We start from the raw sequence: 16,937 nt of genomic DNA, 5'->3' as shown, positions 1-16,937 counted from the left end.
AGTCTTAACCGACCCACGGGTTGATTAGAGTAAATGAAACAAAAGAACATTATTTTGCTTTATCCATAAATTTAAGATTTTAAAAATGTAAGGATGTTTATATATGTTACTGTGAAACACCACCGAATATGGATTATATATATTTAATGCTTTTCTAATGCTTGAAAACACATCTTTAATGCTCACCAAGGCTGCATTTGGTTAAAAAAAAAAAAAAAAACTGAACTATTGTAAAATGTTTTTTACAATTTAAAACAACCAAGTTGCACTTCACTGTTTTAACATCTAATGCATTTGTTATTACTATTTCAAGAAACATTTCTTATTATTATAACTGTTAAAATGTTGTGCTGCTCAGTATTTTTGTTTTGGATTAAATAAATAATACCAGCATTTATTATGAAACAGAAAACGTTTTCAAAATAAAGTAATAAAGAAAATTCTTACAATTTATTATTGCAAGCAATGCTAGTTACATAATCAGCTTTAATGTAATGTACGCATTACTGTCCTGTTTTGAGACAAATTGAGAGTGAGGTGTGAAATGGCCTTTACAGTTGCCAACTTAAATTTATTTTTTATTAAAAAGCAAATAAGCAAGCCCAGCTAACAACAAGTAACGCAAAAGTAATGTAATGCAATTTTTCCATAAAAAAACTAAGCAATGTGATTAGTTACTTTTTAATAGAGTAACACAATATTGTAATGCTATACTATAAGTAAATCTGCAACACTTCTGACTATTATGTTACATATAATTATCACCATTAATTTGTAATATAATAATAATAATTTTTATAACATATATTTATGATATATAAAGTTGCGTTTAGTCCAAAATAATGACTTAATCACCCTTGGTGTACCGCATTGCGATCATGTTGTACTAAAAAGCAGTTAGAGATCTAGCACGTAGTGATACAAAAATGTATAAAAGGAAAGAAAAACGAAGTGATTTGTAACAGCTATTCAAATATCGTTCAGTAGAGACAAAGACTATTTGCAGTGCTTTACACTGAACACTTGGGCTTAACAGATCTAAGAATGGATGGAATGAACTCGCTTTCTCTCTCACACACTCACAATCTCAGACAGGACGGTAATGAGGACAGGAAATGCATTGAAGTTGCGAAGACTTCATCAAGCACAACATTAGTATTCCCCGCTCCACTTGGAACTGAAAAAACTCCTCTCTCTATGTTTCTGGTCAGCCGCTACCCCTCGCGCAAACGTTGCTATGAATGAACTCAGCAGAAGCGTCGTTTCAGAGACAATAATTATGCCGGTGTTGTCCCAGGACTGAGTCACACTTACATAATGCTGAGCCTATTCATCCAAAAACCACCCAACAGCCACCCAGCAGAGCTGACTGGGCTAATTGAATAACCTCCTAATGAGAGCACTGAGCCCCGTCCAGCCCATTTCCGGCCCTCTTTCCCACAGTGTTCCCTGTTCTGCTGTGCTCAAACGGCCAGACCGTGACCCCCCGTGCCATGGGACGTGCTCTCGTCACTGGAATCTGGTTACTATGTGGTACTGGGGTCAGAGTGCGGTCTGTAACACTGAATCTCTATGACAAACAGCTATACATTTCAATAAGCACATTCAACAGACTTTCTCTCCCATTCTTCTCTGATAAGGCTCTATTTGTTCATTTGCAACGTGAGAACGCCATCCATATCATTAAAGTTTTAGAGCCATAGTTTTCAGCGGAAAGGTCTTTTTAATAATGCACGCCAGTCTTCTGCAAAGCTTGGATGGAGGTGGCTTCCTCAAATGTCTATTTTTGTCAGGGTGGGAAAGGTCTCAAAGAAACGTCTCTGCGTGAACAACAACAAAACCATTTTGTGCAAAATTGGTTATTTAAGAGAAAAGATCATTAAATCACAAAAAGTTTTTTTTTCAAAATACGATTCCTTCAAGAATGCAGTCTTATGATGTCATAATGAAACATAATGATGTCGTAATGACTTAACTGATTAGATACAGAATGGAAAAGAGGTCATGCACTGAATAGAAGTTGAAAACTACAACTACATTCCACTCTCAGATGAAGCATAAAGCTTTCATTGTAATACAGTTGACGGATCTGATGAGATTTCAGAGAGCTGATCTGATGGGAAAGAGGTTTATGGAGTTGATGGCTATCTTCATGATTCAGTTTATGGAGACATGTATACAGAATCTCTACCTTGTGCTGTTCGGGTCGAGTCCAAGAGGCCTGCAAAGAACACAGACAAAACAACATAAAGAGGCAAAGCAGCCCTTTAGAAGGAGTCCTCTGTTATTGAGAATAAAAGCACTGCACATTAAATACATTTGTTTAATGAATAAGCATATGGGCTAAGAATCAAATATTACAAAATGAGGTATATGCATTTTTTAATGATTAAGCATATGAGCTAAGCTTTTTAGCATTACTCACTCAGTTAAACAAATCTGAATAAGCTAATCGTTTATTCTGGTTAATTAAATTCTGCTTACACATACACCTTTTAAGGCTCTAAAAAATAAAAAACAAAAGTAATAAATGTAAAAATTCAAATAAAAAAATGTAAATAGAAAAATGAAAACCACAGGGCAAAAATAAATCAATAATAATAAGAAGAACAAAAAAATCTGAATTTGCTTGAAAAGCAAAACTGTTTTTAGTAGAGGTCAATGGTTAATAAGTTATGCCGATTAATCGGTATCGACAGTCAATTGCTGGAACAAATGGGATGTGGAACTGAAACCAGACAGCTAGACAAATACATATGCACATTTTACTTACACCTTATTATCAGCGATTATATTTCTTTCCTACCGTATAAGGTAATGTATAACTCCTGGATAATTTAACTGGATGTCTGAGACATCCTGGCTAATGTTGTTTGTTGAAATATTTTTATTCCATTTTAAGTTTAAGTTAAGTTTTTATTTTTTATTTTGTTGATTTACTTTCAGTACTGTTTTTATATTGTTTTATTGTTATTATTATTATTATTATTATTATTCATTTCAGCACTGTTTTAGTTTTCATTCAGTATGAATTTTAAAAACTCGGTCATTGGCCTGTTTCAATCCTCACATACCTTAATGGTCGATTAATCGGTTATCAGCCGGTGTATTTATCGACAGTGGCATAGTAAGCAAGTAAGTTAGATAATTCGCCTCAGTTCAAGCTGCATATGAATCAACTATTTTCTTCTTTAATATTTGCAGCACGAAATAAACAAATATTTGAATGCATGTTGGAAAAAAATATGAACAATTTAATACAAACAAATCAATGTCTCATGAATTGCTCAATCGGAGTTAAGAAAAACAGCCTTTTTTGGGGGGAATAGTTGACTTAAATGCAGAATTTTCAAACTAACTTCACACAATATAACAATTTTATTATCGTAATTTTGACTTTTACTTTTTGTTACTAAAATATTATGACGTTAATCTTATTTTGTTTTTTTTAAACATTGCACAAAAATGCTGCCATATAGGCTATGAATGCAAACACAATTTTGGCATAGCGATTTCCACTAGTATTAAAACAAAAAAAGTGCAATTGATCACGCTGGTGCCTCCATGTCCTGCATAGCGCACTTTAGCTTCCACTCCACACACCAACGATTGGATATGCACCCAACAGCGCTCATTTATCTAGGTTAAATGTTCAAATTAATACTGTGAAATGCATGAAGTGTTTTATTGCCGTTTATTTTAGGCAAGTAGTGTTGGTTTGAGAAGGCCAAATTGTTCAAACATAATTCTCATCTGTCTGCCACTACCGCTTGGTCATTCCTTTAAAAAACAAAAACTTGAATTTAACAAACATAAAATGTACCAAACATATTTCTAAATTAGAAACTAAAAGAAATATGACTACTTTGCCATTAAATACCAAAACTGAACTATTTTAATAGCTGTGTAATGGGGAAGAAAGAGGATCCATTCAGACTCAGGCCGAAAATTCTCATAAGTTGTTGGACAAGGGCCAGGCCCATGCAGGGCTCTATTCGTTCCCTTGTTTCAATTAAAACTTCCCCCCAGCTTGCCAGGCCCCCAAACTACTCGGGGCCAATATGCACCTGCATACCCAGATGCTCTGCCACTAGTTATCAGTAACCTAGTTATAGTTATCAGTAAAATCCATTATAAGTCGACCTCTAGTTTTTATTAACCCTTTGACAAATTGTTAGTAATTAGTTTATTATCAATAATTTTGCTTCTCAATAAATGTTATTCAATGTTTCAAAGGCATTTAGATATTTATACTGGAAAACAAGATAAAACACTGATTGACAAATTATTTTTGCAGTGCATTATCATCTTGAAAAGAATGAGTTCTTTAAAAATAAAAACTTCAGTGTTATTAATGTCAACATAAAAAAAATAAAAAAATAAAAAAATGCTCTAAGTAATGACTTCCTTCGCAATTTGCAGAGAACAGGACCACTACATTTCTGAACTCTCAAAAAACAAAGTACAAAACTGTCACTGAAGCGGTACTCTATAATACAAAAGCTAAAAGGTACCACTTTGTGTCTTATTTATCCCTAAATGGTACATATTTGTATCTAAAGTGAACATATTTCTACCCTTTAGCTTTTGTACACAGTGACACAGAAAACTGAGACCACACAAATAAACACTTCGTGCAATCACTTTCCATATGAAAGCAGCTGAAGTTCTCTGTAGACCCACGGCACTTCACATGGAGGCTGCGCGTGCACATGCTTAGCAACACGATGCGATGGAAAGGAAACCGGTTGACATGTTACAACACACTGAGATTATCACCAGACAAAACACATGGAGAGCAACAGGTGCTAATTGAACAGTGTCTAAAATGGTCTGCGCTCTGTGTTAGTGCACTTGAGCTCAGCAATGTGTCTCTGTACTGTACAAAAAAAAAGCCAAGAGTTGAACAGCGCGAGTCATTTTGCAAGAGCATCAGAAAAAAGCGAAACCCTTGCAGGGTTGTTATGATGACAGCAGGCTGAGTGTGCTAGTCTTGCAGCTTTCATTTGGCTAACTACCTCCCCAGAGACCTGCACGGGATAAACAGTTATGATCAATGCCTTTTATTCTGCAACGCCGTCTAATTGCTACTAATTAAAGTTAATATCTTAGTATAAACTGAAGCCCTAGGCTAATGACAAATGCTTGAATTATGTTTTCAAGCCTGATAAAGTACCAGAACAAAATAAACAAGCTGCTTATGTAAATGAAATGTTCAGGTTATTGTTGACATTACATGATGATTATTCTGATTAGATCAGGTGCCCAACACCTCAGGTCTGCTAGGATCTCTCAAATGTACACAATGAATCTGGGATGATTACAATATAAACGAGAAAAAAAAATCCATATGCGTATAGCACATCTAGAACTTGACACCTTATTCAAACCAAGTTCAAAGTTAATGAGGAGTGAATTATTGGTGTTAATTATAAAATACTAAACTACATGTAGAAAAGTTATGTGCAGTGCAGCGAGGGAGGCTGGAGCACACATGGGGTAAAGGTATGAAAGTGCCTTTGTCAAAATTCATTACTTTCCTTATTGGGTCATAGCATATATATATATTTTTTTGCAATTATTATTTTTATTTTTTTCACTGGGATTCACTATGTTAGTATAGGTTTTCTAGAAGCTTTTTTTTTTTAATCAAGATTTTTTTTAAACAATAATATTGTGGATACTACTACAATTTAAAATAACTGTTTTCTATTTTAATATATTTTTAAATGTTACCTATTGCTGTTATGTAAATGAGAATTTTCAGCATCAATACTCCAGTCTTCATGAATATTTAGAAATCATTCTAATATGCTGATATGATGCTCATTTCTTAGTTATTTAATGTTGAAAACAGTTGTGCTGCTTAAAGAATTGATTTAAAGAAATGCACAGTGAATCACAAGTGAACTGACATCACTACATTTTTTACAACAGAGAGAGAGGACGAATGTTCTTTCAAGCATGAATGTTCACGCATGATTTACAAGACGTACGTCATCATGCTCCATAACCGTTTGCCTGAGGCTGGGAACTAGAGGTAATAATGTAACATTCAGTTTATTGCACAGACCTACCGTTTCACTTAAAGGGTTAGTTCACCCAAAAATTTAAATTAGCCCATGATTTACTCACCCCCAAGGTATTCTAGGTGTATACTTTCTTCTTTCAGATGAATCCAGTCAGAGTTATATTAAAAAATGTCCTGTCCTTCCAAGCTTTAGAATGGCAGTGGGTGTGTGTTTTTGTTCAACAGTCCAAAAGAAGTCAAATTAAAGGTGCTGTAGGGAACTTTTGTAAAAAAATATTTTTTTACATATTTATTAAACCTGTCATTATGTCCTGACAGTAGAATATGAGACAGATAATCTGTGAAAAAATCAAGCTCCTCTGGCTCCTCCCAGTGGTCCTATTGTCATTTGCAGAAAGTCATGCGCTCCCGGTAAAAAACAACCAATCAGAGCAGCGGTCCGTAACTTTGTTTGTGTTCAAAATGTAGAAAAATGTATATAATAAGCGAGTACACCATGAATCCATTTTCCAAACCGTGTTTTTAGCTTGTCCTGAATCACTAGGGTGTACCTATAATAAGTGTTTATATTCAGACTATTTTAGATTGCTTCGGGGGTACGGCGGCGGAGTAACCCAGTACCTTTGTGATTCTTCATAGACATAAACAGAGAGAAGTAGTTCCGGCTACGATGTTCTTCCGCAAGACGCAAGCAGTTCTGTTTATTAACCGCTAAAGCGTCAAAAGTTCCCTACTGCAGCCTTAAGTCCATACATCCATAATAAAAAAGTGCCTCACATGGCTCCAGGTGTGAATAAAGGCCTCTTTTAGCAAATCGATGCATTTTTATAAGAAAAATATCCATTTTAATATGATATAAACGGTTTTCTCTAGTTTGTGCTAACTTTCATATGTGCAGAACGTATGACGCAGGACGTATCAGAAGTACAAAATTAGGATTTGGATATAAGCCAAGGGACTGGTTTTCCTTTGCTAAAGTAATGATACTTTGCTTCCTTTGCTCCTGTAAATAAACGTTGGTTCTGGCAGTCTAGCATATTCTCACTGGTGCATGCGCTACACATACGTTCTATGTCATCAGCCCAGAAACGGCATATACGACAGTAAGCGCAAGCTTATAAAGTTTTAAATATGGATATTTTTCTTACAAAAACGCACCTGTTCACTACAGGACACCTTTACCCCCCCCCCCCCCCCTTTGTTTTTCTTATGGATGGACATGCTTTATTGGACTTCTTTTGGACTGTAAAAAAAAAAAAACCCACCCATCACCATATAAAGCTTGGTTTTAATTTAACTCCAATTGGATTCGTCTGAAAGAAGAAAGTAAAAAAAACTTTCATTTTGGTTGAACTAACCCTTTAATAAGACCTCAATATATCATCACGAGACACTGGAATTAATTCTGTACCTGCTTTTTCAACTCTCAAAGTGATGGAATCCATTGACTTGAATTTCAACAATCCCCAGCTAAAAATCCCTTTAACTCTTTCCCCAGAATTTTCTGTTATTCATGAGACAACACATCCTTAGTCATCTACTGCATCTTTGCTTTGATAATATTTCTGAATATGATACAGATGTAGCATATGATAAAAATGAGATTTTCTCACCTTTTTTGTTCTAAATGTTGCTTTTTTTTATGAAGCCCACATTCAAGTGTTGATAAAAAACAATGCTTGAAGCTAGAATAAAACATATATTTTTTGGTTTGTTTAAAAGACATCTTTATTTTGATGTACTGTATGTTCAGATATTCATACAACAAAATATTGAAAAGTGAAAATCAGCAAAAATGCTGAAGAAAGTCGCCAACATCATGGATGACATGAGGGTGAATAAATTAACAACAAATTAAAAATTTGGGGTGAACAATTCTTTAAGATTTTTGATGCATTTATTTGGAATAGAAATATTTGTAAAATTATAAATGGCTTTACTGTTTCTTGTGATCAATTTAATGCATCTTTACTGAATAGAAGTATTTGAATGTAGTTGTAGGTAAGTATAATGGAGTGACAAGAGTTGATCCAATTATATATTTTATTATAAAAATACTATTATTTTATTATATATGTTTTCTGTGGGTTAACACTGGATATTGTCTAAAAGATCATTTACAGCATAAATACACAGCAATTTCTTACTTAAATGGAATTCTTGGCTGCCAACCCGTTATGCCTTTTATACTTTAGATGAGAGAAACCACCGCTGCTCTGAAAAATCCAAAACACTTCAAGCTAAATCTTGGAACTCTTCTTCCACTCCACACCGTTCACTTAATTTGTTCGGGAGGACATGCAGAGCAGCAGCTGCTACACAGCCAGACACAGCACAAGTTCTGCTGCTGATTTGACTTTTATAATTAGCGTTTTGTTGTTAGGAATGGAATAATAGCATCTATTCTGCATTCTTATTACAATACCATAACTGGACAGACCAAATGTCAGTGTCGTTGATGTGATGCAGCAACCTGAAGTCATTTCCTAAGCTTGGTTTCGATAAAATATGTATTTTCACAGTACAAAAAATTCTTTAATCTCGACAGATCAAAGCAGAATTGATCTCTCATACCCTTTAAAATTATTTCTTATAGTTTTCAAAATCTTACATCAGAAATGTAATTAACAGCGTGCCACAGACACTGATGAGAACACAAAGGTTGTATTTAACCTGAAAGATTTCTTTAATATATTCCCTCTTGCAGGATAAAAAAAAATAACTCAACACGGTTGCTGTGAAAATCTTACGCTCCAGTGGAACTACCGTGAGAGGGACAGTGTCCATATCTCCGTTTCATCAGATCAGCTACAGTTTGCCAGGAAACACTGTTTACCAAGCTCAGGGAATAGGTGGCTTTTCACTGGCTGTGGGGTCACTGGCACGAATGGACAAAGCTATCAATGACAGCACTAGCATAGGGCATTCATCTGAAAGAGCATTGTGTCTGAAAACAAGAGCTGCCCTACACATGCCCTGCTCTCTCTGGAGTGTGTCTGAGGGGTTTAGGAATTAAACACTCCCTTAACTTACACACATCTCAAGCTATTCATACTCTTGGACTGTGCAATATTATTATACTCTGTGTCCATTTTAATACTACAACATTTATGTGGTAACACTTTAGTATAGGGTCCAATTCACACTGATAACTACTTGCTTATTAGCATGTCTATTATTAACATATTGGCTGTTTATAAGTACATATAATGCATGACATCCATAATCCTACCCAATACCCTAAACTTAACAACTACCTTATAAACTATTAATAAGCAGCAAATAAGGGGTTAATTGAGGCAAAAGTCATAGTTAATGGTTAGTTAATAATGAGAATTGGACCCTAAAATAAAGTGTGACCGAATCTTTTATTATGCTCTTGTGGAATTTAGGTTTCATCAAGCTCTTGTGTCCTGCATTTATTTGATAAAAAATACAGGGAAAACTGTAATATTGGCAAATGTTACAATTTAAAATAACTATTTCTATTTGAATATACTTTAAAATATAATTTTATAATAATTTAAAATATAATTTTTTATTTTACTTTATTTTTTTTCCCCAAATTCAGTTGTGTTTTTACCAAATTCTGAATATTCTGGATTGCATTTTAATGGGAAACTAATTCCATACAGGCTTGGAGCAACACAAAGATGAGTATGTTGACAGAAGTTTCATTTTTAGTTCGCCTGTCTCTTTAATGTGCTCTACAGAATTCTCAAAGGAGACCCAGAAAGGAAGGCACTACTGAGAATAGACAAGAGAAAAAGTGGCTGATGTATTGGCCCTTGTTCAGAGGTTGAATTTTCCTCTTGTCTTTCAATCGGATTGTGATAAGATGTGGTCTATGGCCAATTCTTTATCGCCCTGCGGCGCTCATACCCTGCCATTTTTATGACCTGCTCATTTGTCTGGCACCTTGGTAAGTGGCTCAGAAACTGCAATGTATGACTGTCCTCAACTCATTTTTTATTGACCCAACTATTACAATCAGAAGATAAGATACGAACGGGGTCTTTCTGCGAGAGAAAACATTCATTTACATACGACAGGAAACTAGAGACACTGAAGGATTTCCTTGCACATATGAATGCATGTGTAATACATGACACACAGCTGTGTAAAGGAGGGCACGAGGAAGGTAGAAACATGCATCACGCAGAGTAAGAAGATCTAAAGCTCTAGTAAATATTTTCAATAAACCCTTCCCACATCCTCCGGCAAAAGAAAATGTAGCCATGCCCTGAGTTATTAAAAAGGCATTTCTCATTTGAAGCACTCAGTAAAATATTCTTGTGAAAAAAAGAAAAAAAGAGGTTGTGCAATCAAGAAATTAAAAAATCCAATTCCAAGCATGTAATGTTCTGTATAGCAGTGTTGGAATAGCAGAGTGACACATTCAAAAATAATTAGCAGCGTTAAGGCAATTTGCTTTTCACAAGTGACTATTAGAAACACTAACTGTTGTTTGTCTTTACCAAACTGCATACAGTCAGCATGAAATGGCTTTTGCATTGTTTTTCAGTAATGTGACATTTCAGTAAAGGCATTTCAGTGAAAACTTGTTTTCTGCCACATGTAAGGTAAAAAAAAAAAGGCTAACAGTGACTTGCAACTGTGAGATAAAAACTAGCAACTGTGAGAGGAAAATGTCATAACTATGAGATAAAAAGGCACATTTTACTATTTTATTTTGCAGCAGAAACAAAGAACAGAATTGCAAGAAGTAAAATCAGCATTGTGAGAAAAAGGTCATAATTCGGAGTTTATATTCGCAAACAGCTTGATTGACAGGTGATTGACCAATCATAATGCCAAATCCACCATCTTGTCCAACAGATAGGGCCAGTAACTAACAATAAAATTACATTTTCTACCAATTAGATTGTGTTTTATTAACATCTATACCTAAACCTAAACAATATTGCAAAAATAGTAATTATTATTGTACAGAGCAGATTTCGGTGGACTTTTTTTCCCTCAGTTTTCTGAGTTTATATATCCCAATTTCTACTTTTTCCCGATATTTACGATATTTATTTTTCAAAATTTATAAAAAGAAAAAAAAAAAAAAAGTTTTATTTTAAATTCTGTAATGGACATTCATACATTTCTGAAAAATACTGGATATATTATGCAACACAAAAACTAATTAAATATAATTTATTTCGACATGTAGTACATTACTGTTTGAATATTAACACACTCAAACCATGATAGCTTTGATTTGATTATACTCATATTTTCCAGATGGAAATAATATTTGTTGTGGTATATATTGTAGTTTAATCACTGTGTGCTTGTACAAACCTGATAACATTTGTTTATTCGATTTATATTTTTCTGATTGACAAAATAACTATGAACTAACAATTTCATGCAGAGCAAGTAGATTTTGAATATTTTTCCCCTCTAGAATAACAGGCACTGATAAATCATGCCAAGGAATGTGTATTAAGTAAAATTTTATTTGATTTCATTAAGCCAGAAAGACAAATCAACAGAGACAGCTGGTCATATCTGATGATGACAAATAAAATGTTAAACAGCCAAAGTAACCTGCTAATTATTTTTGCAACCATGAAGAAATACATGGTGATCAACACAGACCAGTGAAGAGATGTTGGCAATCATCACAACCCAACACCCACATGAGATGAGCAAGACTGGACAAGACGACACACAGGAGATGACAAAGCGTTCCAACAAAGAGCTTATATAAAACATGCTCCTTCAGGAACCCTGTGATGACAGTGACTCGACACAAGCGGAATTGAGCTTATTTTTGAGGCATCAAACTAGAAATCCTTTTTTTTATATATATATATACCTCAGGAATAGATGACAAAAGCTCTGTTTTAAAACCTTGTGGGCTGCTTAATCATTTGAAACACATAAACAGGGTTATTATCCTTAATCGGAAAAAAAAAATAAAAAAATTGTTAATTGATATTGGTTGGTTGGCTTGTGTTTTAACGCCATGCCTGCTTCATTGAATAATGAGTAACAAGTTGAAAACGTAAGAGCAATTTAAAAACCTATTTTAGGTTTTAAAAGTTTGCTTAAAATAATCTAATGTATTTAATAATAATATATGTTTAAGAGATACTGGAATCTTTTCATTTAATATTAAAACCTTGTATGTAAGTGTGTCAAATGAAATAAAGTTGAAATAAGATCAAATAAAAATATTAGAGAAAAAGTTTTTTTTTTTTTTAAAGTTGAAATGTTGAATAATGCATCAAATCTATAAACAAAAAGATAAATACACACACTTTCAAAGAAAGAAAGAAACATAAAAAAATAAAAAATAAAAATAAAAGCTTCAAATTCAAAATATTAATGAAAGTATAGGTCATAGTGTGTACACAATGGTATATGAATACCTACATAACTTTGCTCATAAGTAACTATTTCAATTTATTTACATATATGTGATATATATCTATATCTATATCACATTCTCTTTAATCCACCACCTTAGATTTATTTTCCACTGAGCTCATTGCAGTACATTCTTGTTTTTCCTTCACTGCAAGGAGTAAATGTGGTTCTGCCTTAGAATCAGGTTAAAAAAGGTATGTAATGTGGCAGCATAATTCATTTAGCCAGCGTTTGGAGCAGCCTTAGTGCCTATGGTGCCTCACAAAGCAACCTCTCTAGGCAGCTCACTAGGTTGTGGAACAGAGCAAATGTAAAGCAATTTTTAGAGTTCATCCATCATCACTTTTCCTGTCAGGAACTGTTGCAATAGTATTGCAATTTCACCGCCATGCAAGTCTTTTTCACATATCAACAACTGCAGATAGAATCAAGAACTTCAGGAAATCGAAAACACTAGACGGTCGATTAGCAAACGTTTCGAGTATGCAGACAACATCAGAGCCATTTTTTCAGGAATAAACGGGAATATAGAAACAGATCTAAGTGGCCCATTACTATACCTGGCCTTCTGATCTCATACCTGATAAATCCTCTTTTGGTGCTCCTGCAGACAAAAAGAATCGTATGCATGAAACAGCCAGAGGCAGGTGCACCACGACTCCATCATTGAACTAGCTGCTGCCTGTCTGTCTGTAAGACCATGTTCAACATGCTACTCTTCTAGCTCCTGCTCCCACTTCTCTCCTGTGCCTGTGCATTTGGTGTTACCTGCTCTCCCTCGTTGAAGACTCTGGTGCCGAAGCTCCACGTGATGGTGGGCGTGGGGTCTCCAGTGGCCTCGCACGTTAACGTGACATGTTCGTCCATTTCTGTGGTAGTCCGGCTTTCTAGGTATGTGATTTTGGGTTGCACTGAGAGGACAGATATTATAAAGTTAGATCACTCCAAAATGACATTCTGTCACTGTTTACTCAATCTAATGGCATTCTTAACCCATTTTGTGAAACACAAAAGTAGACATTTTGCAGGATGATATGTTAAATATGCTCTGTAAAGACAAGTTGATGCCTTTTACAAATGATTTTGCCAATTTTTGGACCTACGGAAGTCTAATGAGATTTAAGGAAAGCTAATTTTAGTACATTTTAGCGCTATCAAACGACCAATAGCATCCAAAATAAAAGTTTTTGTTTACATTATATATGTGTACTATGTATATTTATAATGTATATATAAATACAGACACATACAGTGTACATTTAGAAAATATTTACAAGTATTTAAATGTATATATTTATATTCTTATATTTAATATTATATTATATTATATATATATATTTAATACAAACATTTTTTTAAATGAATATACATACATGTGTTTGTATTCATATAAACAAAATACTTGTACACAGTACACACACTTATATTATGTGAACAGAAACTTTTATTTTGAATGCGATTAATCATTTGGCATCACTAATCTATGTTGATTATTTACTTGAAATATGGTGAAATACTTTTATGGTGCTTTCTCGTCTCGATTTTCAGAGCTTGCCGGCATCCATCGGCATTCAATTTCAATATCGATAAATATCTTCTTTTTTTGTTTTATTTCACTTAAAAAGTAAAGTATTTAGGATTTTATATAAATTCCAAGATTTTTCCCAAGTGAAACCCATTTCACAGAGCAAAGAAAAGGCATTAAACATGAATTCTTACCAAAGACTTTAAGGCTAAGTTCTTGTTCGCTCTCCCCAGCTTTGTTCTTAGCAACGCATGTGTAATCTCCCTCGTCCAGCTTTTTCACATCTAGTATTGTCATCTCCGAGCCGTCTTCATTGAAGCTGTATTTATCGCCGCTCTCCAGTGGAACGTTGTTCCTGAGAGGAAAGAAAGTGCTAACATATTTAAACAATACAGCAATGGCGAAGACTAATCTGAACATTTTCTCTTCGAAGAGCTTGTTCTGTTAGACATGCAAAATTCTGTGGAAAAAAATATAGTTGGCGCGATGAACTTATCATGAAAAGTGATTATATAAATTTCTAAAGACGAAAAATATAAAATAAAATATACAATATTCACCAACTGAGATCACTGGGAAAAAAAAAAAAAAAAACATTAAAAAGAAAATCAGAAACACTGTTAGCCAACCACTTCTTCTATTTGCCCCTCTATTAGGGTCTTTGTGCAGACACTCTTGAATTCATTGGATTCTTGACCACAGTGGTGATCTCTTCATTTAAGGTCAAACAGGTAATAAATATACCACAACCTTTGTCAGAGAAGAGGACCTCAGTTATTTTGAGACAAATAAACTCCTCTTTCACCCATCCCCCCTCCACGACTGAACAAAAGATCCTTGAGGAGTGTTGTATCATCCCGAGGGATTCATGTCTCACACACTCTCCTCCACGAGCAGAGAGAGTACTCACCCCCGCTGAGAACAGAGTGATGGCTGAGGAGAGACTCACACTTTAAAAGTACTAATGGTGTGTTTTTCTATGCCATGTCATCCACAAAAGTTCTTCATTTATTCAGAGGCCTTTTCATCTGGCTTTGAATTCCTAATTTAAGATACACAAGAGGATGTGCAGCAAAACCAGTGTTTCAGAAGGGTGTTTTTCTCCTGTTTTTTTTTTTTTGGTGGGGGGAAAAGGGCTTACCGTGCCCAGGTCACCATCGGCTCTGGAAATCCGTCAGCATCACAGGCCAGCAGGGTTGAGAAGCCCATGTCAGCGGTGGCGTTCGTTTCCGCTTGACGGATTCGTATAGTGGGCAGGACTGAGCAGAAAAGAAAATTACAGGTTTGATATATGTGGAGCCGAATAAAACTTCTATATCTTAACCCTCTTAGCCACATACCACTGTTTATTCTACTTAAAATAGAACACTTAAATATAATTAATATATTATTGAAACAGCTTTTGCCTAAAGGCAACATTGTACCATTATGGAAAAAAATTATGTTTTTCTACAAAATATCTACTTTTGTATATATATATATATATATATATATATATATATATATATATATATATATATATATATATATATAATATTGCACACATGCATAGCCAAATCAATTTTAATAAAAAATGATCTAACATTTAATCAGAAATCAACAATACACTTGCTGCCTTCAGGGAACAATCATTGCAAAACAAGAAATTAGCACTTTACAGAAATTGAAAATACCAGGATGTGAACCTCCTGGAATACTAATACAAATATATACATAATAAGGGGGAAAAGTAAGTAAGTAAAAGTAAGTAATGTACAGCTACCAAATACTTTTGACTCCATTGTAGTAGTGTTGCCTCAAGCCTCAATGTGCACACTTTTGATAACGTGTATAATATAAAGTTATTCAAAATACATCTTCAAACTCTTTCATAAACGTGGCTTCTGATGAAAAAGACAGTAACACTGTTCAAAGGTTCACTTTGATCACATTCACAAAGAGAATATGGCACTGCAGCAAATCTGATACATGCTGAAAATGAAATCAAATCGGCTGCCAATAAATTATATAACCAATTTGTGTGTAAATATTTGCTCCTCCTCTCCTGATAAGAAGGACCTCACAAATTAAGTGCTGTATTTTGTTGCACCATGGTCGCTCAAGCAGACTAAACAACAACATAAAGATAACCCGCTAAGGAGTCAAATTATACTCAAACGAGAAAACAAATAAACAGAAAGTCAGACATAAGAGGTAAAATTACATTACCGGGTTTACCGCAGGAAGGAAAACGACATGGCAAATAATAAAGATATCAAAAGGAGATGAGAGAAAAAAAATGTCTGTGGAGCAGCTTGACAAAAGCTACTTCAAAAAACGTCTGATCCTCAACACAAAACACTGAGATTTATACTCGACCTCAACACCAACACACAGCTGCTGATCAAATACACAGCTCAATATTGTGATATCCTGTTCTAGGTAAATCCGGAGAGCTTTTTTTAACCAGTTAGCGCTATGCTAAGCTAGTAGGCTAAGCTGCTAGCTTGCAAACTTAAAGACAAATACATTTTTTTTAAAATATATTTTGACCGATTAAGCATTGTTAATCCAATTTAATGTGATTAATATGCTATTTAAAAAGACATGTACTAATGTTCATGAGAATACAAAGCTAATGAATGAAAACAATATAGCATTTGTTTCATATGTCATTTGAGACCAGTTGTCTCAGCCAATGTAATGGCTCTGGAGTCAAAGTGGGATTGGATTCTGCTGGGATCTTTTGAAATGCCCAAATCCAGAGCACTACAGGTATGGTAAGGAGAGTAAGACTCACCATTAACAACCACTTTAATGCTGCGGAAGTCAACCTCTCCGCGGGCTTTAATGCGGCCCTCGCAAGTATAGACACCTTCGTCAGTCTTCCTGATCCCTCGGATTTGGAGATGGTTGTTATTCAAAATCCTGAAACGGACTGAGGAACAGAACAAAGATGAACAGATGTGTGCGAAATTGCGTATTAAAATCGCATGCAAATGTATTCATTTTAACAGT

At 34.5% G+C, this 16,937-nt stretch overlaps 1 protein-coding gene across 20 annotated transcripts in view; it reads right to left on the bottom strand.

Annotated features, from left to right (window-relative positions):
- Positions 1-16,937, bottom strand: part of ncam1b (neural cell adhesion molecule 1b) — a 108,150-nt gene that overhangs the window by 31,014 nt on the left and 60,199 nt on the right. For 10 of the 20 annotated variants that reach the window (XM_052576009.1, XM_052576011.1, XM_052576024.1 and 7 more), the window contains exons 5-10: positions 16,720-16,857; positions 15,082-15,199; positions 14,135-14,295; positions 13,184-13,326; positions 12,996-13,019; positions 2,192-2,221 (exon numbers count right to left, since the gene is read on the bottom strand). In XM_052576009.1, coding sequence (XP_052431969.1) covers positions 2,192-2,221; positions 12,996-13,019; positions 13,184-13,326; positions 14,135-14,295; positions 15,082-15,199; positions 16,720-16,857 — 614 coding nt within the window. The remainder of the gene's footprint in view (positions 1-2,191; positions 2,222-12,995; positions 13,020-13,183; positions 13,327-14,134; positions 14,296-15,081; positions 15,200-16,719; positions 16,858-16,937) is intronic. The other 10 variants (XM_052576014.1, XM_052576020.1, XM_052576015.1 and 7 more) reach the window with 2 other exon arrangements.

The sequence above is a fragment of the Carassius gibelio genome, chromosome B15 (assembly GCF_023724105.1).
Source record: "Carassius gibelio isolate Cgi1373 ecotype wild population from Czech Republic chromosome B15, carGib1.2-hapl.c, whole genome shotgun sequence".
NCBI classification, from domain to species: Eukaryota; Metazoa; Chordata; class Actinopteri; order Cypriniformes; family Cyprinidae; genus Carassius; species Carassius gibelio.
Note: the sequence above shows the minus strand (reverse complement) of the source record. Positions and strands in the feature narration are given on the sequence as shown.